This window comes from Patagioenas fasciata, chromosome 1 (genome assembly GCF_037038585.1).
Source record: "Patagioenas fasciata isolate bPatFas1 chromosome 1, bPatFas1.hap1, whole genome shotgun sequence".
NCBI classification, from domain to species: domain Eukaryota; kingdom Metazoa; phylum Chordata; class Aves; order Columbiformes; family Columbidae; genus Patagioenas; species Patagioenas fasciata.
In genome coordinates this window covers 66,862,896-66,886,919 of record NC_092520.1, presented here as the reverse complement: position 1 = coordinate 66,886,919, position 24,024 = coordinate 66,862,896, and the positions used below count along the sequence as shown (strand labels likewise).

Here is a 24,024-nt window from a genome sequence, read left to right as displayed (position 1 = left end):
GTGGTGTGCACTTAAAAATGTCAGCTGACCAAGTTCTTCAAATGGTGTACAGTAAACCAAATCTGATCTGATGCATCTATTCAGCTTGTTGAATTACTGAGAGAGGAGTGAGCTGTGAGCACTTCACACTTGGCACAAAAGGAGACAAATTCAAGAGTGGTGGCAGCAACTAGGAGCAAACTTTCCCTACCCAGTTACACACAGAATTAAGTGTGTTCCTAATTTGTCTTTCCACGTCCGAAGATTACTGTTGGAAGTGTGACATACTACTTTCCTCTTTTTGCTGGATACAATCCATATGGAGGGTGTACCAGGATCATGCACTGTATAACATGGCCATATTTCTTGAAGTTTGCTTTGGGAAGGAAGTTATCTTCCTTTGGATTGTTTCATCTTGGTTTCATTGTCCTGCCAGTGTGTTGTTGTTGACAGTTGCCTTTGCAGCAAACATAGCAGAAATGGTGCTAGAGCAGAAGGTATTACATATTGCAATACAGAACAAAATTAAAGCATGCCCTAGTATAAAACTTGAGCTTCAGACTTTTGCAAAGATAAATGTCTTTTTAGTTGTCTTGATCTCTGTGCTTGCTGTGAAGAACAATATTTTGGATTTGAGTTTAGAACCTATGAACACATTTTTATCAGCTGCACTCAATTCAGTATTTTCACATTGTTGTTTGGTTTTGCTGATTATTTTCCCACTGATTTCAGTTAGTAGAAGACTACGTTATTTCAGTAGGGACAATCTGAGGATTGTCTAAACTCCACAGTTTCATAATGACCGGGTGCAAAAAGGATTGTGTTTGTATGGCTCTTCTGTTGTGTTTCTTCAGATTGTGAAAGCATTTTATTTGTAAATATCTACTATGTAAATACAATGAAACCACAATCACGATTTTGTTTTAAATGGTTTTATTTTGAAAAATACAATGTGCAGTGTAACGTCGACTAATACTGACACTGTCGATCAGAACTTGTACTTCACACAATGATCAGCTAGTCATGCAATAAAATATGTGCCTGTTACGAAGTGCTTCCACTTCAGCTGTTTTATCGTTATCTCTGTATGGCATGGCACAAATCCTTGTACATCGAAACACCCTCTACGTTCGCAGTCTTTCTACACACTTGACAGCACACAAGAGGCATGTAGCTCAAGAACACTGAGGCGAGACCACAGCCTTATTGAAATCAAATGGGGTTTGCCATTTATTTCAGTGGGCTGAGGGTTTCACCATGAATATCCATCTGTGAATGTCTTGTACATGGCCATTGTAATCCTTGAACTATATCACTTGCTTGTAACTGGAATATTTAGTGGAAGGAAAAAAAAAGAGAGTATGTTATGGCAATAACACCCAAATGGTTTTATGTCTCAGGTTTTGCATTAGTTTTGGTTAGCTCGTAGAAGTCTTAAATGCCAACACTGTTTCTAGAGATTTTGAAATTGTTTTTCCCTCAGGTTTGGAGAGTTTGAAGAAGAAGGTTAAATAATGTTAATAGTACAGCGAAACACAGAGTGGCAAAGCTAGTTCCAAACAGCCATGGATTTCAGACTACATACTGCAAGCACAGCTTTCTTCTCCTCTCCCTACCTTTAATTTTGAGCTTTAAATATCCTTTCCACATTCAGGGCAAAGGATGTCATCCCTTTCCGTGAGGAAGCCACGACCCACTAATGAGAGAGAGCACTTCTTACAGTTAAAGCAATCATTGTGCCACTGCCGTTCTTCAAAGGAGATGTACTTGGTTCCTCCGAGTCCTGTTTGAAAACCAGAAGCATTCTGTTACAAGAAAAGAATAGCATATCAGCCATCAAGTGATGCTATTTCAGATTCCACTCATGGATTGCTATGGAGTTCAAACATATACTAGTGAAAAAATGCCTCTTATGTCTCTTAGAACTCTTAGACTCTTATGTCTCTTAGAAGTGATTATCTCTTCCTTAACCTATGAATGACAAGCAATTTTAATATGATGCATTGGAATGACTAGCTGGAAGTTGGTGAAAAGATTTGACTGGGCATATCTCTTACATGATGAGATGGGTATTTGTTTTGTTTTGCTTTCAGTAGCAACATTTTGAGAAACAAAACAAAAAACGTAATAGAAAGGGCTGCAATATTCAGAAGAGAAATGTCTCTGTCACGTGAGCAGAAAACAGTGTCTGTGGTGTTATGTGCTGATTTTTCTAGAAGTTGAGCAATCAAGCATATGTTAGTGAGGTATATCCACAAGGGCAGAGCAATAACAAGAGAGAAAATGGTCCAGATATAACCCAGATTTGCTGTCTTGGACTGTATGTATCATGTTGTTAAATGCTGATTACTTCATAGAAGAGGCTATATTTTTATGCTAGGTGTTTCATAGTAGAGCTCTTAGCAGTTACTACTTTAAGTACTTCTCTACTGGAAAGCAGTATTTAAAAGCCTTGTGGTTTCTCACTTACTGTGCTGAAAAGTCAGCAAATTTGACACTTTCTCCTGGCGGAGAGTCTGTTGTAACAGAGATCAGTGGTCCCGTGCAAGTGGAATGATACACAGAGCATGCATATCCCACTACAAGCTTAGTGCTGTTACTGCATGTCTACCTGTTTCATGAAAATCAGATGAAAAGCAGGACTGAAGATTTGTTCCACTTTGTTTTGTTAGGCACTTGAAAGGCATTGTAAGTATTTAATGTCTCACATCTTGAATTATATAGTGTCTCGAGTCTTTCAAGTTATTTGGAATGAATTATTGAACCATTTTTAATGTTAGAAGAAGTTGATTGGAAAAAAAAAATAAATAAAGGCCCAGAAAGACCTACCACTGATTGGGTTTGTGCATCCAGCACACTTTTTAGCGTAGAGGTTGCAGAAGCAGCTCAGGCAATATGCGAACTCATCCCTGGAGGTAAAGCGTTGTCCAGACAACTGCTTCTTGCATCCAGTACAGACGAAGCACTCCTTATGCCACGGTTGCTCCCGGTAAGTAACACCTCCTGTAGTGATCGCCTGTTTTATGGAAAGACAGAAAGAAGGTGTTTCCTTGAGGGTCGCAGCTTTGTATCTTGATTTGGTAGAGAGGAAGGGTGGTGAGGTTCTTGTGGGTGGGAGGAAGGAATGGTGGCTTAACAGCAGCAAAATCATTATTTTCACTGGAGTTGACCTTGAGAAAATCAGATAAGTGATTTATTATAATTTCCTAATTTATACAAAGAAGCCCCATACTAAAAGTACTTTATTCTCCATGTATGGTATGGTTGTATTCTTAATTGTCCACTGTTTTTAAACCTAGTCTTTGTATGTCGCTTTTCATATGTGTGTGCTAGGATTTGTCCATCTCTGTTCCTTCACCTGTCCCATTCTTCATGGTGAAGGAACTATCTTATGTGTTTCAATTTCCCTGTTACTTTCCTTGGCAAAGACTGTTATTTCAAATTTTAACTGAAGTCTTTGCTTTCTGCTTCTCTGGACTTCGGTCTTTTTCTCTTATAACAAGTTGTTGCCTACAAAAACAGCTCCCCAGATGTTAGACAAACTAAACTTTTTTGACCCTTTGAGTATTCCTAAGAAGGCTGTAAAATCAGATAGTTTAATTTTTCTTCTTTTCTTCCCTAAACAGAGATTCCCTGGGTATCACAGAATGTAAGGGATCGGAAGGGACCTCGAAACATCATCTAGTCCAATCCCCCTGCTGGAGCAGGAACACCTAGAGGAGACTTGTATGTGGTCATGCTACCTACTAATATGTGTATTCATTTGTGTCTTTGCCTCTTTCCCAAGTATTTTTGAGCCTGTTCTCAAATGTGGTTAAAATTGGATGCTAGACAGATTTTTTTAAGATATAAAACTCCTAGAAGCTTCAGAAAATTGATGGATGGATGGATAGGAGGTAGTAAAGGTAATTAGATATACTTTAGGTCAAAGGCTGAAAGAAAAATTCAGCTTTTACCTGTTTGGTTTTGCCTGTGCAACAGCAAAGATGGAGGCATTTCTGGCCAACTGGGATGTCTGACCAGACTGCAGCTTTGCCTGACTGGAAGGGCAAATGAGCAGGTAGCACCCATGGGAGAAATCAGCGTATTTTGGGCACAGATGTTGGCTGGAGGTACGCAGGGGGTCAAGGGACACAAAGAGGAAAGAGTGGCAGTGGGAAAGGGAATTCAGTGTGGATGTAGCTGTAGTTTTGTTTTGCCTATGCATATATCCATAGGAAACAGATGTGCTAGTTCCATAACAAAGGAGACAGGTTTTTTTGTGTTTTGTTTAGTTTGTTTTTTAAGAATTTTATTTTTTTTATCTGTGTAAAGAATTGAGGAAATTCACAAATAAAAGGTCCTTAGCCTAGAAAGTCATACTCTGAGCATATTGAGTTTACCAGTGTTTATTTTAGGAATGGTGTTTGCTCTGTGTAAAGCTTCTCTCTCTTGAATGTTATTACAATATTTAAATATGATCAGCATTAGCTCATCTTCCAGTTGGAATGTTTGGTATATGATATATGATGTGTTGTACTGGAATGATGTTATTTCAATGGAGAGTTGTTTGGCCTCTTTTTTGTTTTCAAAAATGTGTTCTCTATATGCTTTCAATACTAAGAGATCTTTAACCTTGAGGAAGGGGATTCTCACTGTAGTAAGTACTGTTCTGGTGCAGGATGGGAGCTGAAATCATATCATTCTTAAAATCAGCTGATGCTGAATTTTCTAACACATATAGAAAAATAAGATATTCTACCTACTTGGCATAAAATGGAGTGGGCTTCAATTCCTTAGGTTTTAGGTAAGTAAAATAAGAGCACTACCTTCTTGCACTGGACGCACTGCATGGCAAACTGCTTTTCGTAGCAGGGTACGCAGAAGTTTTGATTGTCCTTAGGGATGAAGCTCTTTGTCCCAATAGGCTGTTGGCAGCGGTAGCAGATAAAGCAGGTCTCATGCCAGCTGTTGCCCTTGTACTCCATCTTCCGAGTACCTGTAATGAGACCAGAGCATCGACTGAACTTCTTCTGGCTGAGGCTGACACGATTTGTAGCTCTTGTTTGCCTGACAGCTGGCTGTCAGTCAATAAGCAGCGCAGCTGTGAGCCGGGGGTTATTTCATGTTCCCACCAGCTCTGCATGATATTGAGTACCATTTTAAGTTTTTGGAAGTGAGTCATTCTCCTCCTATAAAAAAGAGAAACGTTTACTGCCAATAATGAAGGCTTAGGATGCCTTTTTGTGGTGTTATTAGAGTTAATGGTGAATTCCAATGCACAGGAAGATTCTGGGGAATTGGTGAGACACCAATGAAAGCTGCTGTTATTGCTGAGTGAAGGTAAGGCCATTTCTCATTACAGTTTGACTTCATTCATTCCAGGTCCCTTTTGTTTCTTCTTCAGACAACTGCAAGATACCTGCTTAATTCCTGGCAAGCTCCTTGCCTCCCTTTCCAATGAAGTAAATCACTGCCTGAGAAAAAGGGCTATTTCATATTAGCTCTGTGTCCCTATTCCTATCCTCTTTGAAGTCCACTATAAATTTGCAATGTTTTCCAGCTCTGTATCATCTATCCTAAATGTCTTTCTGTCTCTTGAAACTTTGAGTGAGAGAGAAGCTTTTTCTCCATCTTCTGTTATATTTGAACTGTAGTTGCAAAACTCTTTAGTTACTGAAAAGCAGAAAAGCAGTGTGGCAGTTAGGAGCTAAACATGCTTCTCTAGAATGAAGGTTTAGGGTACAGATACTGCACTTAACAGGTTCAACACACTGTATGATGCCTTCTTGCATGGACAAATTTCTTCACATGCTCTGGCGCACCAGTCTGAGTCAGAATATTTGATACTGACCAGAAGAGAAAGCAAACAAATGATGCTCCTACAGTTCTGCATTACTCTTGAAGCCTTTAGCAACAACCATGGTGTCAAGTGCTTGGAAGACAGACAAGCTTATCCTGTGTTGGCTAAGGATGGAGAATCGCACTAACTCATTTGGTGCCAAATCTCCCCACTCCCATTAGTGCAGGGAAGTTTTTACCATTTTTCTCAAGTATTAATTCATCTTTGTTTACTATTTGCATATAGTACTTTTTTTTCTTTTAACCTCATTAAATTTTACCCAGAGTCATATTTCCGATTTTTTTTTTTCAAGAGCAGTGTAGTAAATGGACTGTTAATTATCCTTCTGTCTGATTCTTATATGCTTGAATATTTCTGATCTATTTTTTTAACGGACAAATCTTAAGAATAACGCCCTCTCTGTTCTGCTAACTTTGTACATCATACCAAGGAGCAAAAAAATCAGTCCTTGAAGGAATGATGTTCTGGAAAAAGGAGATGTGGAGGTTTGTTTTCTTTTTTTTGAACACTCTAGAATTTTATTTTCAAATTTTTAGCTGTTCTGTCTTTGGGATTATGTTGTCATTGAAACACAAGGCAGGGAGAGCCCTGTTTGTTCACTGCTGGGCTGAAGTCAATGGGAGTTTAGTTTGCAGAAGGACTACAAGATCAATCTTGTAATTACTATGGTATTTAATGGGCTTGTCATGGTAATGCTTTATTAAATCTAAATTGTGCATTTAGTGGAGCAAAGCAAAGGGCAAGTGTAGCATTAACAGTTTCTATAAAGGGTATCCAGCCACTTGCTGGTTCTTTCAAAATGAATTATGCTTCAGTTGGTGATCATAGTGCTCTGATGTAGCTCCTCTACTAATATGGTGTGCTGGGTAAGTAGAAAATACATGCTGGCTGTACTGCTCTCCGAATGTGGTGACATCATGGCTATCTTGAGTAAGCAACTAAAGACCATTTGGTGGTTGTAAAGTTTCATAAAAATTGATTTCTTCTGTTTCGGATTATAATAGAAAAAAGAATTCTCTGGGTTGCTGAATCCAGCCTCCATTAGGACGTATCAATCCGTAGCTGGCATAATAGGCAAAAAGAGATCCACTGGGTAGATAAGCTCACTGATCATGAGGATGAATTTGATGAACAATTTTAAAAATACATAGGTATATGTAGTTTCAGCTTTAAAACTAGCACTGGCTATTACCAAACATGTTAGTTGTTAATGCTGTATCGGTAAAAACAGGCGCACATGCACTGATAGAAGGAGGTGCATAAACTATCATGAATGAATAGGGCTATATGCTTTTAAATATTACTGTTGTTTCTATTTATAGGTCCCATTTCATTTTTGCACCTTAGGTGCACAACGTTGAGGTTTTCAGCTTTTGTCTAAGATGACTAATGTCAGAACCAGCCAAAGAAAAATTTTACTGAAAAAAGTAACTTGTAATCATTATGGAGCACGTATGTAGATTCTTCAAATTGCCTTTTAATATTTTATGTCTGGACCAATATTCCTTCCACTTTAAGCCCTCAAATCATCACAGAATGCTATACTGTTGACAAGAGCAGATGAAGTTTTAGCAATCTATTACTATAAGCTCGTGTTTCATGTTGAAAAAGAAAATAGCTCTTTCCTGTTTCTTCATATCTTCACACTCAAGAAAGACCTTACAGGCACTTTGACCAATTTTTCATTTTTATTGGAGGAGCTAAATTTAGAGTAAATACATAAAAAGCAAAATCATTAATTAAGTAAGCTGTTAAATTTGCAAGCTGCCTCTGATCTTCAAGCAGTGGAAGCCAATCAAGACAGAGTACAAAGTTGGGATTGGACAGAAAAACCAGTTTTGGTTGTCCAGCCATCAAAAGCCTTTTAATGAATACTGCTATAGCATATTATAAATCCCATTATAAATCCCATTAATAAAATTGCTAAATGAAATAATTACTAATTTTCAAGAGTAATCCACTTCATGTGAACAACACTTTTATGATTATCCGTTATGAAAATTATGTGTTCGGGTCATGGAAGATACTTAGAACGCACCATCAGCTGCATTTTCCAAAGTTCACTAGAATTTATCAGAGATAGTAAAGGAAAAACTTTGTCACAAATGTTGTTGATTTTGGACTTGATATTTAGCCTTATCTTTTCTTAGTCCAAAAAGTGAGCATCCTTACCTGGCATAATAGTCTTCTTGCACTCATTGCATTTGGAAGAGTATTCGTTGGAGTAGCAATCAGTACAAAGTAGATGTTCTTCTTTTGCAGCAAAAGGTTTGTCCACCAATGAATTCTTGCACTGGAAGCAGTGGAAGCAGGTTTCGTGCCAGTGACGGTCCTTGTAAGACAGATCCTGTAGGAATCCAAAACCACAGAGTAAACGGAATAAATAATTTGCACAACTGGAAGCTCAGAGAATGTAAAGCACATCCAAATCTGAACCATGGCCAGGAGCTGAGGCTCATTTGCACAGCTCAAGAAAACAAAACGTTCCAATGGAGGTGAACTTATTTTGCTGTGATTACCAAGAAGAGCTCATGACTACTATTGACCCTTTTTCTGTTCAAAGTAACCTTAATTTTTTGTATGTGGCAGAGGAACTGCTAATGTCCTTTAGGTATTTCCTTTGAGAATAAAGTCACATTTCCGAGTTAGATTAAAATTTGTTAACCTTATAGATATAATAGACTTTCCTTATTTGTCTTGGCTATTGCTGATTTCTAGGTCAATTCGAAACTCTTCATTCCTGGACAAAAATCCTTTTTCCAATTACTTTCTGGTATTTATTCAGTTCAATGGATTTACACCAAGGGCAGAATTGATCTGACTTCTGTTCCTTTTTTTGTTTGTTTTTCCACTGTGACTGAATTTTACTGACTCTGGTGTTTTTGTTTACTGATGTTTCAAAAGTGGATCAGACAGAAAGATGAGACCACATTGAACCTGCAGCTGGTGATCCAGAACACTCTGGCCAATGGATTAGCATGGACATCAGACTATTTAAAATACTCTCTGCATTGCTATAAAAAAAAAAAGTCCTAAAAATTGTGACCTAAAGGGATGGCTTGTGCCTTTTAATATTTTAATTAAGGTGGCCTAATTATGTAACACTTGAATGGTGTCTTTGGACTTCCAACAAAACAAAGCTTAGGTCATTACAAGAAAGGGTGTCTACCCCAAAATATATAGGCTTTGGTTTGAGGTGGGAGGATGATGGGCTAGTATTGTCATGAATGGGGAGCATAAAAATTCAACAGAAATAATGTATCAGGTTCTAGCTCAGGATCCACTATGTGATAATTACAAGCACTGAATTAAGCTGGTTATCTGAAGGAGAAGAATGGGTTGTAGAATATCAGATTTTTTTAATTGTGTAAATTGAAGTATCACAAAGTGTTTAAACAACCTGGCCTAGGATGCTCTGTGTCAGTACAATCATAGGTAACTCCACATGTACAGTCTTAGCCCAGAGCAAGCAAAAGATTCTGTGTATTTAGGTTAGCCTAAAATAAATATGCTTTATGTATGCAGGAGCCTTATTGTCATAAATAGCTAACAGGAAACACTGAAATAATTTTGCCTAGCTCAGCTGGTAAGTGGTAACTTCTTAAACTATAGTAACTTCAGTCAGAATTTGACTGTGCAACAAAGAATTTTGTTTGGACATCTATGCTACTCACCTACGTTTCTTCAGTCTCCACGAGTAACAGTTGGTACCCAACGTATCCTTCACCTGGGAGTCTGTGCTCTGAGATAGAACATCTAAGCTTCCTACTTCACAGCTTTCAGACAGTTGTGTATTCAGTTTGTCTGTTCATTTCAGCTAACTCTTTTTGAAACAACCCAGACTTCTGACTTCAACATTTTCATCTTTCTAAGAGTAAGATGAAAAAAACCCAACAACAACAAAAAACCAAACAACAAACCCCACCTTCTTTGGAAATTATTTAATTTTTTTCCCTTTTATTTAAATGATGTTCAATAATGTAAATCTGATCTCAGAGGGGAAAGAATTTTCAGCAACAAAATACAACATACAGCCAACAGAGTTGCCCAAAATGTGAACTTTTCCTGCTAGAAAATAGAATGATAACAGTTCTGGTGTCTTTTCTGCTTGCTGCCTTTCTCCTTCTTTCGCAATTCTCTGCAAGCTATTTTTTTAATCTCCAAAATTCATATGTTGATGCTTGCATGTGTTCTGCCTTGTGTTATCAATAAAATTATATCCTGGAGAAGGTGCATGCCTTTTAGAAGAGGAGTATTTAAGACAAGGATTAAGTGTCAATGGTGAAAGGTTTAATTCTTGAGTCAGTTATGATGGCAAGCTTGTATATACACTAGCTGGTTAGGTGAAAGTAGCAGATATTCCATCATGGCACAACCCAAAGTACCCAAGATACAGACTGACTTGAACGACCTTTAGCTGCCTTGGGTGATTATAATAGACATTGTCATGAAATGTAGAGGGAGTCTAAGATGTCTGGCTTTGACATCCCTGCAGCAGAATATTAGACTGATGAAATGGATATTTTCTTCTCTCTCTGAATAGGTCACATCTGAAGCAAGGAAGTCCAACGTACTGATCAAACAGTTTCTGCATCGTGGTTGTTCTTCGATCAGCGTAATAAAGTCATCAGAGATCAGCTTTAGTCTGCTTTGGTGTGTTGTGTATCTAACTTTACCCCTTGGCTTGTACATAAGCTGTGGCTGTATTGATCTGGAAGAGATTCTAAGCTGGAGAAGTTGTATGTGCAAAGCTGACTTCAGGCTTGTCTGACTGTTAGGCTGGTCCTCAGTTAAACTGAAAGAACATTACGTTTACTCTGTGAGCTCTAGGTTACACTAGCTAGTTGTAATCTGAATAAATCTGTTCCATCAGAAAGTACAAGTGATATACAACTAATTCCCATTTATTGCGTAGATTTTCAGGAAGAACTAATAGAGAAAATTACCGTTGTGGACTCAGAACTGGAGTGTATTGTTAAAATATTGATAAGCATGACTTCCCAGCCACTTTATGCAGCCTGAGGGAAATCAGTCCCCAGTGCTACATATTTTAACTATAGTTTTAAATGCAGCTTCTGATGTTGCCTTAAAGAAATTCGGAGAATGACTCTTTCTGCAATTGATCTGTGCATCCGTCTATGAAAACTAACAGCCACGTGCTCTTGTTAGATAAAGCACACAGAAGCACAGATAAGAGACTGAAGAACTACCATGGATTGACATTTGATAAGTGGAACAGTGTTTACATATATAGAGATGCATGCACATAGGTGCTCATGGATGCAGTCTGTCCTGCACACAAGTTTTGCAGCTGAAGTGCAGAGAGCTCCAGACCAGTTCCAGATGTGCTGCTAGTGAAAAGAAAAGGAAGGCAATGCCTCTCTGCAGAGCTGCAATAAATTCTGCAGCAGAATTTGTAGGGAGAAATATTTAACACTTAATTTGGTTGCATTTCTTTTGAGCATGGAAAATAATCCTTCCCTTGCCTGATTTCATTTGAAGATAAAAACTAACGAAATTAGCAGTCCCTGAAATGACTCGAATTTGAATGGGTGCTTTTCTCAGCCTGATCTGAGAATCAACCTCAGCTGAAAATTCCTTCTCAGTGTGCTTTGGGACAAGCAAATGAGCAGTGAATCCTGGGATGTTTCTCAGATGTCAGAGAGCTGGCCAAGTGGAGGTGCTTTGTACACAGATAGCTGACTGTGAGATTATGATGCAAGCAAAACTTAATGCAGATCCTATTTGTATCCAAAACACTTGTATCCAAAAGATTATCCCTTGCAAAATGGGTTTGGAATTTATGGTCTGAAAAGGCATTATGTGCTTTTCAAGCAATTTCATTTTCACTTATTTTCTTTATTTCCTTCCCAAAGAAAACTTTGTCAAGATAACTGTTTTTGACATTGGCACAATCACATTTGATAGTTCCTCCATAGTTCTGTATAGTTTTGATCTAGCATGGGCCTCTAGGATGGGACTGCTGATGACTTCTTTTTTTTTTTTAAACTAGTAGATCACCAAGACTAGAGTTACCAGGTAACTGGGTTGAGCACAGGCTCCTCATATCCTGCAACTGTATTGTCTTCTACTTTGGCCTTATAAATCTAAGTAAACTTAAGCCATTTTGTATTACCTTTTCTTCTGAATTGGCTTTCAGCAGGGACCCAACAGGAAGGAGATTAGAGAGATTATTACCAGAAGAGTAACTTTATATGCTTGCCACAATGCTCTTTTCAGAAGGCTGAGCAGAGGAAATGGAGTATGACAACAAAATGCTGTGCAGATTTTAGCCATGCACACCCTGTAGCAAAATATTTAAATATGTTAGACTAATACTTCTCTATGAAAAGTATGTTTAGAAAGGGTAAAAATAAGTAATATAATGTGCTGAAGCCAGAACCTTAATCGTGTGGGAAGAGATGGAGGTGTCTGTTTCTTTTACCATTCCACTTCAGCAACAACTAGTCTGATGTTCAGTAATGCACTGAAAAAGTGTTGCATCTCAGGAAGGGTTTAAACATTAAAAATTTGGAAAACAACTATTTTCTCCTTTTCCTTATCCACATTACTAGAGGCTTTATTTTTTTTGTTTAGTTTGAGTGCAAGACCAACCCTTTTGATTAATTTTTGGCCTGTGTGCTGACATGGTCGATTTATCTAACAATCTACTTTTCGTTTCATTCTCACATTTTGCAGAGAGTTTGCACCCTCTCCTGCTTGCCAAGGCCAACTTGTGGACTGCATTAAACACTGGATTACTGTAGGTATTTCCTGTATTTGTGATGGTTTCTGTGCCATAGGCCCTGCAAGGAAACTATTAAAAAAGCCAAAATCAACCAAAAGTCATACTTCAACAGTTAAGCAAATGAGAACATGATGGATGGATTTCCAGAAAGAAGCGTGAAACCGTAGTTCTGGTGAGCGTTCACCTGGGATGTAGTCAAAGAAATGCCAGTTCTTTTTAGAACGAGCAAATTTTGTTTAGAACCTGTTGGCAAATGGATAATGTGTCATAGCTGTGAGAGAAATCGCATTGCGTTTTTCTACTGCCTGCCAGTGCCCCCGCCACTCAATTTATGACACTTTTAATCTGCCTGTGAAAGTTTCATAAACATCAGCTAAAATTGTTTACAGTTAATGAAATGGCCTAAGTCCAAAGGTGTCATTCAGGCACATGTTGTCATTCTTTAAAATAAAGTATAGAGTGGTTATTACTCAGTTACATTCGCAGTTACCCATCAATTACCACAGGAAGATTGAAAGCTAGTGAAGCAAATTATCTTCTGATTTTAATTCAAAGAAAGCTTGTTTTCAGGACAGTTTGTCTTATGGGATCTCTGTGCCGTAGCTAAAACACAAGGTGAAAATCTGGCATCAGTTTGACACTCTCAGAGCCCAGTGCTGTCAAAATTGGAGTATTACCAGAGTCTGAGCAGGCTTAAGTTCAACTTGGGTGAGAGTTGAGAGAGCTTACAGCAGCCTTCTAGTACCTAAAAGTGGTGCCTACAAAAAAGCTGGAGAGGGACTTTTTACAAAGGCATGTAGTGACAGGACAAGGGGTAACGGCTTTAAACTGAAGGAGGGTAGATTTAGATTAGATATAAGGAAGAAACGCTTCGCTAGGAGGGTGGTGAAGCACAGGAACAGGCTACCCAGACAAGCTGTAGATGACCCATCCTTGGGAGTATTCAAAGGTCAGGTTGGATGGGGCTTTGGAAACCTGGTGTAGTGGAAGGTGTTCCTGCTTGTGGGAGGGGGTTTGGAACTAGATGATCTTAAAGGTCCCTTCCAACCCAAACCATTCTATGATGCTATGCACCAGTTCTGATACACTACAATAGTGTTAGAGAGGGAGAGCTGTCTGTCCTCCTATCGACACCTGTCTTACTCTGGTGTAATCCTTTCAGCTATGGGAGGACTGCTTTTAATTGGGAGGGCTGGTAGGAGAGTTGTTTTGACCACTAAGAGAAGAGTCTTCTTGCTTGTTTGATTAGTTGGTTTTGTACAGTAATTTTCACCCAGACCAATAAGTATGTGAGTTGCATTCAAAGCTAATTCTTGCTTTGCACTCTTTTAAGAATCAGGAGCTCCAAATTTAATCCTAGTTGTTAATCTCATATTTTGCAAGTCCTAAGAAACATCCATAGGCTATATAGCCATCTTCAAGAAGGAAATTCTTCGCAGGGTGAAAATAGAAACATCTCAACTGCAGCTAGGTTCTCAGTTCTGCACTCTATGCAGAAGGTGGACAAGAAGGGACTCGCAAAGGAGGATCTGAGGTGAACAGCTAGGTGGAGCTTTTCAGGTTGTAATGTGGATGTGAATATGGGTGTCTCTGCAAGATGCAGAGCCCTGGATGTGACCCCTTCTGTTAACACTGTCACTCCATTAGGTTTTAGTTCCAATTTTACGACTGTATAAAGACTGTGTCAGAACATACAAATAAATATGGAATCTATTTCGTACATACAGTAAACACACTGGCTTTATTCCTAAGCACAGTACCTTTTGTCTTCTTTTTTTCAGGGGAAAATACAGATGCAATGTGTACAAAGATATATATAAAAATACATACGTATGTGTCTGTGTATGTATATATGTGTACATTTATTATGTGTTTATATGCTTATGAGTGTATATATATATATGGTTTAATGAGAAGCAGAAGCATAATTTCTTGTGACTTTGTGTTTCAGGGTTGAATTATGCTCAGCCATACAGTGCACAAGCTTTGACTGAAACTTATCTTGTGGCTGAGGCACTTACAAGGACTCTGTCAAATGTATTCTCTGGTGTCTATTTCTGTCATTGAAAAACTACTCTAGTTTTCCTCTCAGTGGGACATTAATAGGATCTCTTTTTCTACCCAACCACATTTTTTTTTCCAGAAAGCCTGTAGGAATGTAAGTTTGCAACTTTTATCTATCCGTCAGAATTTGGTTTAAATTGGTCAACAAATTCAAAAGCTGCAGCATAAAGTATAGGCAAGCACAAACAGCAGTCACAGAAACAAAAAAGGACACATTTGTTTCTGGCACACTTTATAGCTCTTTAATAAATCTTTGTTTACTGTCTTATAGTTGTGTTTTCCACATATAGTTCTGGTCCTTTACATATATAAAATATTCCTATATTGCAGACAAGTAGGGGGTTTTGTTTCTATCTGCTATTAGAGTGTGTATTGCCTAAAAGTACAGAAAAGCAGTATATCGAATAACACCCACACTCCCTAAATCCATAAATCTGAGTTGAAAAGTTCAGCTTGATTAATTCCTGAATACGTTGTCCAAGATTTGTTGAAGCTGGTCCAAGTTTTTAAATTCTTGAATATCAACACATGGAAATATCTTCTCAGGGGATTAGAAAGAGACCTTAAAACACAAGTGCATTCTGGAATGGGGCAGAAGTATTTTGCTTTTTCAGGTCAGAGCAGCTGTATCTTTTCTCTAATCTGAATATTTATGAGCTGTAGGAAAGCTGGCAGTTTTATACCCTCTTACAGATTATTGCCAGTTCCCTGTCATGATGGTGAAACATTTTCACCTTTTTAATGCTTCTGAAAGTGGCTTTGCTATTGATTTGCCATTAGGGTGGGATAAATCGATTTGGAAGACATGAGACATTTATTTCTCCCAATCTGAGTAAGCATATATTTTTATATCTCTGAACTAGTGATAGGGTGGTAGTATCAATAATAGTGACTAATTGGTGCTTCCAGAGGTTTGGATGAGCAATGCAGCAAATCAAACATCAGACCTCATACCAGTCAAGAATTCCAGGCCCATGCAATGCAGATTGCTGCTCTGCTGCAAACTCAATCTCCCAGTGAAAACTCTTGGTCAACTTCAAACAGGTCAGTTTTGTGCAAGGAGGATGCATATTGGATGAAGTCTTATCTGTAGCAGCCCACCAAACACTTCACTGGATGTCTCAAATATCATCTGTATTCATTCAGTCAGAGTAAAACCGGTATGAACTCCAGTTTTGGTTAATTTAAAAGAAATGCAGGTTGGTCACATTTGTATCAGGTAGATGTTTCCATGTGGTGTAGTCATACAATAGCTCAAGCATGCAAGGCCTCTCTCCTTTGCAATCTATAGTTAGACTGTATTTAAAAGGCTAATTATTCTGTGTTCTGATTTATTATGTGGGTCAACTTTTGTCAGACTTTTGTGGTCCAGGAGTTGGCAGATTTTCTTTAGCATGTCTTGTCACTTGATGACAACTGAGTTGTGGTCACTTCAAAGCCATCAGTGGCTTAGTTCCCCCTGACCCTAAGGTAGACAAAATCATCTGATGCTTTTCCAGATCTCAGCTGGCCTCTCCTAATGAGTTAGAGATACTTTCTAACATCAGATGATCAGATCATTCTATGTCTTACAGGAAGAGAGGGGTGTTCTTCTTCTTCTGTTATTATAACATGCTTGATAAAAAGGATTTTCCAAGTGAAGTGGTGAAAAGCAGATACAGGGCTAAAGAAAACATGCTCTCCCACAAAGCTAAACCCCTAAGCAGCTGTAAAACTGGATTCTTCCAGGTGATGGCACCATGTCTCAGATCTATCTGGGCTACTCTTTCAAGATCTCTGTAACAAGACATTGGCATACCTTGCAGTCAGCACCTATAGGTTTCTTGCATTCCTCGCAGGTGTTGGAATAAAGGTTCTCGTAGCATTTCACACAATAGGGGCTCTCCTCCTTCAGGATGTACTTCTTACCGAACAGGGACTCTTTGCAGTGGTGGCAGTCAAAGCGTTCAGTCATGTTGTTGTCTGGAGTCCAGCTATCCTGTCACAAAGACAGAAATAGGCACATGTCAGATTGAGCTACACATGACCCAGTCCTCAAGAAAGGTTTATCAGTTCTGGTTTACTACACTGTACCTCAATTTTAATTCAACTTTCAGTCAGATAAATCAACAGAATAGGAAGAAACTGGATGATAAATTTTGCAGTGCTGGGTAATGACAGTAACCTATCTACTTTAGCTTTCCACTGACCTGTCTGTGACCAGAGCTGATATTAGAGATGAGAAAGAGGAATGGGGTTTCACCAGTAGGTCCAAAGCAAGAAGCTGTCTTTGTAGGAGATGGAGGAAGCCAAGTACATTAAAAGGATGAGCCAGCTTATCTTCAGAAGGAGCAACATCTCCTCCACAAAGAAGGAGAAAACTTTGCATTGTGTAGTCGTGCACAGCTTATTGGGCATCACTGTTAGGTGATTCTGCTCCTTCCTTTTCTACATTCTTTATGAGCCAATGTCTGGCGATCATTGCATTGCAGTGAGACACCAACCCTCCATCTCTGCTTGTGCATGGGACTGTTAACAGCAGGAGATGTGGGGTCGGTGACTGTATGTCTGATTCTTCCCTGGGGCAGCTGAATGAGTTATCCAGCAGCTGTGGTGTCCTGCGACTCAAACAAGATCTAGCTACCCTGGTTCAGGCAAATGTTGAACGATGATTACTGATTGGGAAAAGCAAGTGGAAGGAACTGCAAATAACATATCAGCTTGTCTAAATGAGGGATAACTGCGTTTTGCTCCTCAGGTCTTGTAATATCTTCAGCATTTTCTGGATGCACACAAACAAGGACACAGTGCATTTGATTACTTGCATGAATGTTCATTATCACCTGGGACAATTGATTTGGGGTTCCATTGGAGACATTGGCTTCTTTCTTAACCTGAGGCTTGCAGTGTGTGTTGCACCTGAAATCTGTTTGGACATTACAGCTGGAGCAGGGCATAGCTGCCTGCTTAGGAAGGGGAATTTCCCAGGCAGAAAGCACGTTCCACCTGGACTGCATGATCTTCACTGCCTGCCAGATCTGATCCCTTCTTTAAGCCACATTTGATCTATAAAGCCTTAAATGCTTTGGGTACTAATGATGTAACTGGCTACCTCTATCTTTCACACACAAGTGACATTTACAGCAGCTACAGTCCTTTTGCCAACTTCAGCTCTCAGTTTTAAACAAAAAGTTGTTACTTGCTTAGTGTTCTTGGCACAGGGTGCTCAATTCTGGAGTTTGTCCTCTCCTGGCAGTGAGAGTCACCATTAGGACATTCTGAAATCCTGTGTTCTCCTCCAGGATTTCAGTTTTTGTTGTTATCTTGTATTCCCTGTATTTGGGTTTTGATTAACGGTTTAGGGCAGTCTGAATGGGCAAAGTTTGTTTTCATGTCTAGAAAACTTTAATTTATTTATTTTATTTTTAATGCTCTGTCAACTGCTGAATTGTGTGGTGACTAGCACAGACTAAGGGTAAAAGTTGTCTCACTCCTGGAAGGTTTTTGAGCTCCAGGTAACTACTAAAGAAGAAAGTGAGACAAACTACTAACCCCCAAAATGTGCTTGGAAGAATAACCCCTACAGCTGGTCATCTGTGCCATGGCCAACCCAAAAGGGGTAGCAGTCCAGCTGTTTTGACCCTACAGATGATGTAGGGATGAACTGACTCATTTTCTTATACCAAAGGGGAGTTGGGAGTATGTTAGGTGCTCTTGATCCTTAAGGAGTAGACAGGATCATAGGGACTGATAACAAAAAGGTGAAAAGTAAGAAGAATTACACTGAAGAGAGAAGTGCAATGACTCCCCAAAGTTCCTCTCTATCCTGTCTCCAACAGCAGTGCCTCACAATGAAGGTATAAGGGAAGAGAAGGAGAAACAGGGCTGGTACAGCGTGAACTTTCCATAATATCTGCGTCCAGCAAGCTGGTCTCCTCTTGAGGCAGATATGCAGTATTTACCACAACATTTAGAAGATGATGGTGCCTTTATTTTCCCCTTTGTTCTAAAGCCATTTACACCCCCAACCTACATAACACATTAGTACTTCCCATGAAAGAACTGCAGAGGACTTAATTTCCTTACAGGAGTAGTTTCAGCACACTAATGGAATCAGACCAATATAAACTGATGTGTATATGTATGACTGAGTCTGAGAGGACTGACAGCTTTGTCCAAATAGTGCAGAAATCTGCACTTTTTACCAGACTGTGTTAGATACTTTTACCAAATGATACGATTTAGTTGCTTGGTAAATTTGCATTATTACTAAGTTAAATTGTGAGCAGAAGCCATTTATTAACTTGCATTTTTTCACCTTTCTTCAGAATTAGTTCTTTCCAGCCCTGAATTAGAAGTAGATGTGTGATACCAAAGAGTAAAAAATTTCTCTGCAGTCAAGATGTGCAAAAGCAAAAAACCACAGAATGTGATTCCTTTACAGGTTTATACCAGTTCTGTTCTTCATCCAAAGCTGCTAAATCTATAATATAGAAGTGGTTTGTGACTGGAAGCAGGACTTTTCCCTTAGAAGTAGATGTTCCTGTCTCTTGGTCACAGAAGATTTCTTCTTGAGTGCTGTGTTATTTTCTGGGTGCTTTCCACAAGACCAGAGGCAAGCATTTCTTAACAGATTTATTAAATGATTTATTTAACTTTTTGATAATTTTTAATAATTTATTTAATAATTATTTAATAGTCACTGCTGCTATTTTAGAAAATAGCCAGGCGCTTGCCTCACTATCCTGGAAGGGATCTAGTTTTGTTAAATGTTTTCCAAGTTTGTCACAATGGATTGTCCCCCTCACCCTGAAGAAGGAGAGGCAGACCTGATTTCTATGTCCCAAACAGCGTGAGGGGTGAACTCCACTCTGTTAGGACACTGAAGGTGCAGCACTGGGTGGGTTTTGATGCACAACTGCAGAGACCTGGGAAATCAAAAGACATCAAAGGAACGTTTGTGTTTTGGTTTTAGTTGCGTGAATCTTTTATTAGATCTGGGACCAGTTTCACATCCAATATCTTTTAAAGCTAGGAATTCAGGTTCATGTGGTTTCATTCAGAAAGCTGGAATTTGGGGTGAAGCATCCCAGATTCCAGGCTGTTTAGATCTGGCACTTGGATTGGATCCCATGATCTACTATGTAGCATTCTGAGGATATTTTACAGCTTTTTTTCTCCTCTGGAGAAAATTAAATCCAAAGTAATTATGGGTCCTGTTTACAGGAAAAATTAGCAGGAATGTCAAACAAATAATTTAACTGTTGCCTTACAAACAAGACACATGAAATCATACTGAGCAATGTTTTATGTTTTTGCTTGTCACATTCTACATGTGGTACTTTACATCACCAGTCCGTTTGTTTCTGTCACATAAAAAAAATCATGCATAGCTCAGCGCAGGCTTTATGCACTGCTTAATGCCTAAATCACAGAATCACAGAATGGTTGGGGTTGGAAGAGACCTCTGGAGATCATCTAGTCCAACTCACCTGCTAAAGCAGGTTCTCCCAGAGCAGATCGCACAGAAATATGTCCTGGCGGGTCTTGAATGTCTCCAGAGAAGGAGACTCCTCAACCTCTCTGGGCAGCCTGTTCCGGTGCTCTGGCATCCTCAGAGTAAAGAAGTTTTTCCTCATACCCAGATGGAACCTCCTACGCTTCAGTCTGTGCCCATTACCCCTCATCCTATCATTGGGCACCACTGAAAGGAGTCTTATTTCTTCCTCTTGTGTTTGATACTTGTTGACTGTAAAGCTTTGTGGGCCAGAGGGTCTACTTTATTACACCTCTTTCTGGTACAGAAAGGTCCTAAGATTTTATCACAGTAGTCATCTCATGCTTTTTCAGATTGCTCCCAACACTATCATGAAAGACAAATTTATTTTTCTGCCATACAGTCTCCCTCCTACAACATTAGACATAAGTACATTTCCAAAAGGAAAAGAGCTTTCCACTTCCAAAATGATTCTATGCCCAGAAGTTACAGCTTATGCCAAATGTTACCGCTACCCACATAGTGTCTCCCAGGATGTAAGAATTGACATGAAAATCACTTTAAAGTTAGCAGGGTGCCTTAAAAATTATGCTTCTTTCCTCTTGTTCCCCTGTTTGCTCAGTCTCATCTTACTAGAAGTCATTGTTAAAGTTATCATATTACCTCCTAAAAATTAGGGCTCATAATGTCATTAAAAAATTATCTGGTGTTCTCCCATTCCATGACACTATTGACTCCTGGAAAATAGGGCTAGGTCTCTCAGATCTTGCCTGCTTTTTCAACTGTGTCTGCAAGCCTAATACGAGATGTCCTGTGCATCTCTGGTTTCAGCCGCTCTTAGGGTGTGTTGAACATCGAGAGGTGCAGATGTACACGCACAAGAGAGAGAAAGAAGCCAAGGGGAAACTGTCTAAAAAATGTAGGAGTTGTTTAGTTTATTCAGCAAAGTGAAGCTCTGATCTCTTGCTGTAACGGTATGTGGAGACACAGCATTAAGCCCCTGTAGATGCCAAAGGGGGCCCTGCTATTGACCCCAGCTGAGTCAATAGGGCTGGGGCTCTACCTGTGCTCCTGGAGCAGGATGTTCTGTTCACCACCTGCACGGGAAATAAAAGGTCTTCGGAGACACCCATCTTCCTCCATGGTGTACACACATTTCTCCCACCTGACTTTTTTCAAGAAGAGCTGCGCACATGGAGAATTTTCTATCTGTTTATTTTCCTTCCCTTGAGAAAGGAAGATTTGTGTCTGGCAAACCCAGTGACATAAGCCATGCAGGTCTAGAGCATTTGGAAACAATTTATGTTAATGTTCCAAAGGCTAAAATGCAAAGATTTATGATATCCTTTGCAACTATGAACTAGCAGTTCAAACTGTGCTTGTCTTTCTGGCAAGAAGCGATTATTTTCCTGTAACTTAGCAGCTATTGCCACATTTTTTATCTATCATCTCGTTACAGCAACTGCAAGCCACTTTTCTAAGAGCTAATCATTTTTCCAAATCAGGCTGTGATGCCATGCAAGGGGAGAGGGTGGAAAGCTAATTTTATTTATTTTTCAGTTACTTTAGGAAAAGAAAACAATGACCAGTAGCACTGACAAGAATAAAAAAAGAAGCAACATACAGTCAAGAGTCCACCTGAACTTCAGGAGTCAGCTGGAGTAGATGTGCATCACAAACATCCAAAACATGCACCCTGTGTGTTTAGATTTAATAAATCACATCAAGAGGCAGTAGCCTTCTTTCTTTGTCTGGGCAGGTATAGCTTATGCTTTTATTCATGGGATGAGTGCCTGCAGATACCATGGTGACAGAGGGAGAGCAGAGGGAACCTGAGTGCTTGGAGGTCTAGCTGGCCATAGGGCAGGTGTTCCTTGGATCCCTGACCCTCCAGCAGCAGGGTCCTGGCCATGGGGAGCCAAGCCAGCTGATGCAGAACAGCCATGTCTCCTTCCATGGGTCACAGAAGGACATTTGCTCCCATATGCTAAAGAAGGTCAATGCAAAAGCTAACCAAGTGATTAGAAGTGTGTGATACACAGCTTATCCTGTAGGAACTCCAACCAGCTGCTCTTCTCCTTCCACAGGCCCTCTGTCCCTGACAGTGGTGGAGTGACTGTCCCTGGAGATGTTTAAAAGATGTGTAGAGGAGGTTCTTAGGGACGCGGTTTAGAGGTGGGCTTGGCAATGCTAGATTAACGGTTGGGCTCAGTGATCTTAAAGGTCTTTTCCAATCAAAATGATTCTATGATTCTAATGGATTACCACTGGCTGAAGGTGCATTTCTTGACTAAAGAGAATGAAAATACTTATGCAAGGTTATGGAGTCACTGAAGATTATTACTACGACTGTTGTTCAAACCGTCATCTTTGTGTAGATCCTTAAAAAGGGTAGTCATGATTACAGTAGGGGACAAGTTGTTGCGTTTCCCTGTATCACATGATCTGGGGTTTATGTGAAGCTTGTAAATAACACAAGGATGCTTAGACAAATGTGGCTGTACTCTTTAATTTTTTAGGTTGAAAAAAAAGTAGAAGCCTTTTTCTCTTGCTGATGCTATGGAAGAACAATCCTGTAGTAAGCCCATCAAAATAATTTGGCACCATGTCTTCAAGAAATCAAGGCCTTATAACGTCATATGTCATTGCTTTATCGGAAGAGCCCTGTTAACAAGCACATACTGCTTTACCAATGTCCACATTAAGGTTAGGATATCAGAAGTATCTAATTACAGAGGTGATCATTGCTGCTTCTGAAGGTTTTAAGCTCAGAGTAGATATTCACAGATGTCCTAGTAGTTCCCCAGCAAAAGCCAGGAAAACTTCATTTGATATTTGAACATAACACTAATAAAAATCAAAACCAAGTAAGGAAATATCTTCCTAATTATCCCACTCAGGCCTTTCTATATATGTGCTAAATATTAAAAGTTATCTAAAAATGTTTCGTTTTGAATGGACTTTTTAAAGTTACCTTAAAACATCCTTCAAAATCACAGGTTTTTCCAGCAACTCAGCTTCCTTGCACGTGGCTGACTTATTTTGCCTATGGTATAACATTCTGATGTCTCTTTTTAAGTACTTTAGAGCAATTTTCTGAGCAGACAGACTGCATTAACATGTGCAGATAACCAAAGCATACCTGGTTCCTGTCTGGATTGCACAGTCAGCCTACCATGAATAGGAAAGGGGATAGTCTGCTATTTAAGATTGTTTTCCTTAACATCATATCAATAATAATAAACCACCAGAAAATGTTTCTTGTGTGGTAAGGCTGCTCATGCACCCGGCTAAAGTAATTGTAGTTATAGTAGCGGAGAAGGAACACTCCAGTTGTGGTTTCTGTGTGGTTTGTTGTCTTTGGCAGTCAAAAAGGTTCTGCTCAGTTTAGAGCCACTCCAGCAGTGGTAGAGCAAACACCAGTGGTAGTAACTCCAGAGGCCACAGAAGAACTGAGCACTGACACTTTGAAAGTCTACGCCATGCAATTTACACTAGGATTATCTGAGGTTGATATTGAAATGACTGGAGGATGTATGGTTTTACCAGCATTCCTGCATACATTTCAATTACAAAAGGAGCCTATTGAAATAACATGGAGCATGACTCCTAAATCTACCAGAGCAAGGAAGAGCACAGTTCGAGCGGAAAGGTTTGCTCTTCTATTTTAAAGCCTTTTGAAACGGCTGTCTTCCTTCTTTCTCTTGCAGAATAAGCAAAGCCTTACTCAAAGAGAAAGATCAAATACTTGATATTACTTAAGCATAGAAATTCATATTTCTAATAAAACCATTTAAACCCTAACAGAAAATGATAAAGGAGAAAAATAGTGTAAGATTAATAAAACCTCTTGTTGTCTCTGGCCCTACCCTACAGAAATAATGTATAAGCTAAATGAATGCAGACACTAAACAC

The 24,024-nt window shown here is 39.3% G+C and overlaps 1 protein-coding gene across 7 annotated transcripts in view; it reads right to left on the bottom strand.

The window, feature by feature from the left end:
* Positions 1-895: 895 nt before the first annotated feature.
* FHL2 (four and a half LIM domains 2) overlaps positions 896-24,024 on the bottom strand; it is a 64,264-nt gene continuing 41,135 nt past the window's right edge. For 4 of the 7 annotated variants that reach the window (XM_065829539.2, XM_065829536.2, XM_065829537.2 and 1 more), the window contains exons 2-6: positions 16,432-16,611; positions 7,994-8,168; positions 4,788-4,957; positions 2,809-2,995; positions 896-1,762 (exon numbers count right to left, since the gene is read on the bottom strand). In XM_065829539.2, coding sequence (XP_065685611.1) covers positions 1,611-1,762; positions 2,809-2,995; positions 4,788-4,957; positions 7,994-8,168; positions 16,432-16,587 — 840 coding nt within the window. In that variant the 5' untranslated portion in view covers positions 16,588-16,611 and the 3' untranslated portion in view covers positions 896-1,610. Of the gene's footprint in view, positions 1,785-2,808; positions 2,996-4,787; positions 4,958-7,993; positions 8,169-16,431; positions 16,612-19,441; positions 19,541-24,024 lie in introns of those variants that run through there. The other 3 variants (XM_065829534.2, XM_071807943.1, XM_071807949.1) reach the window with 3 other exon arrangements.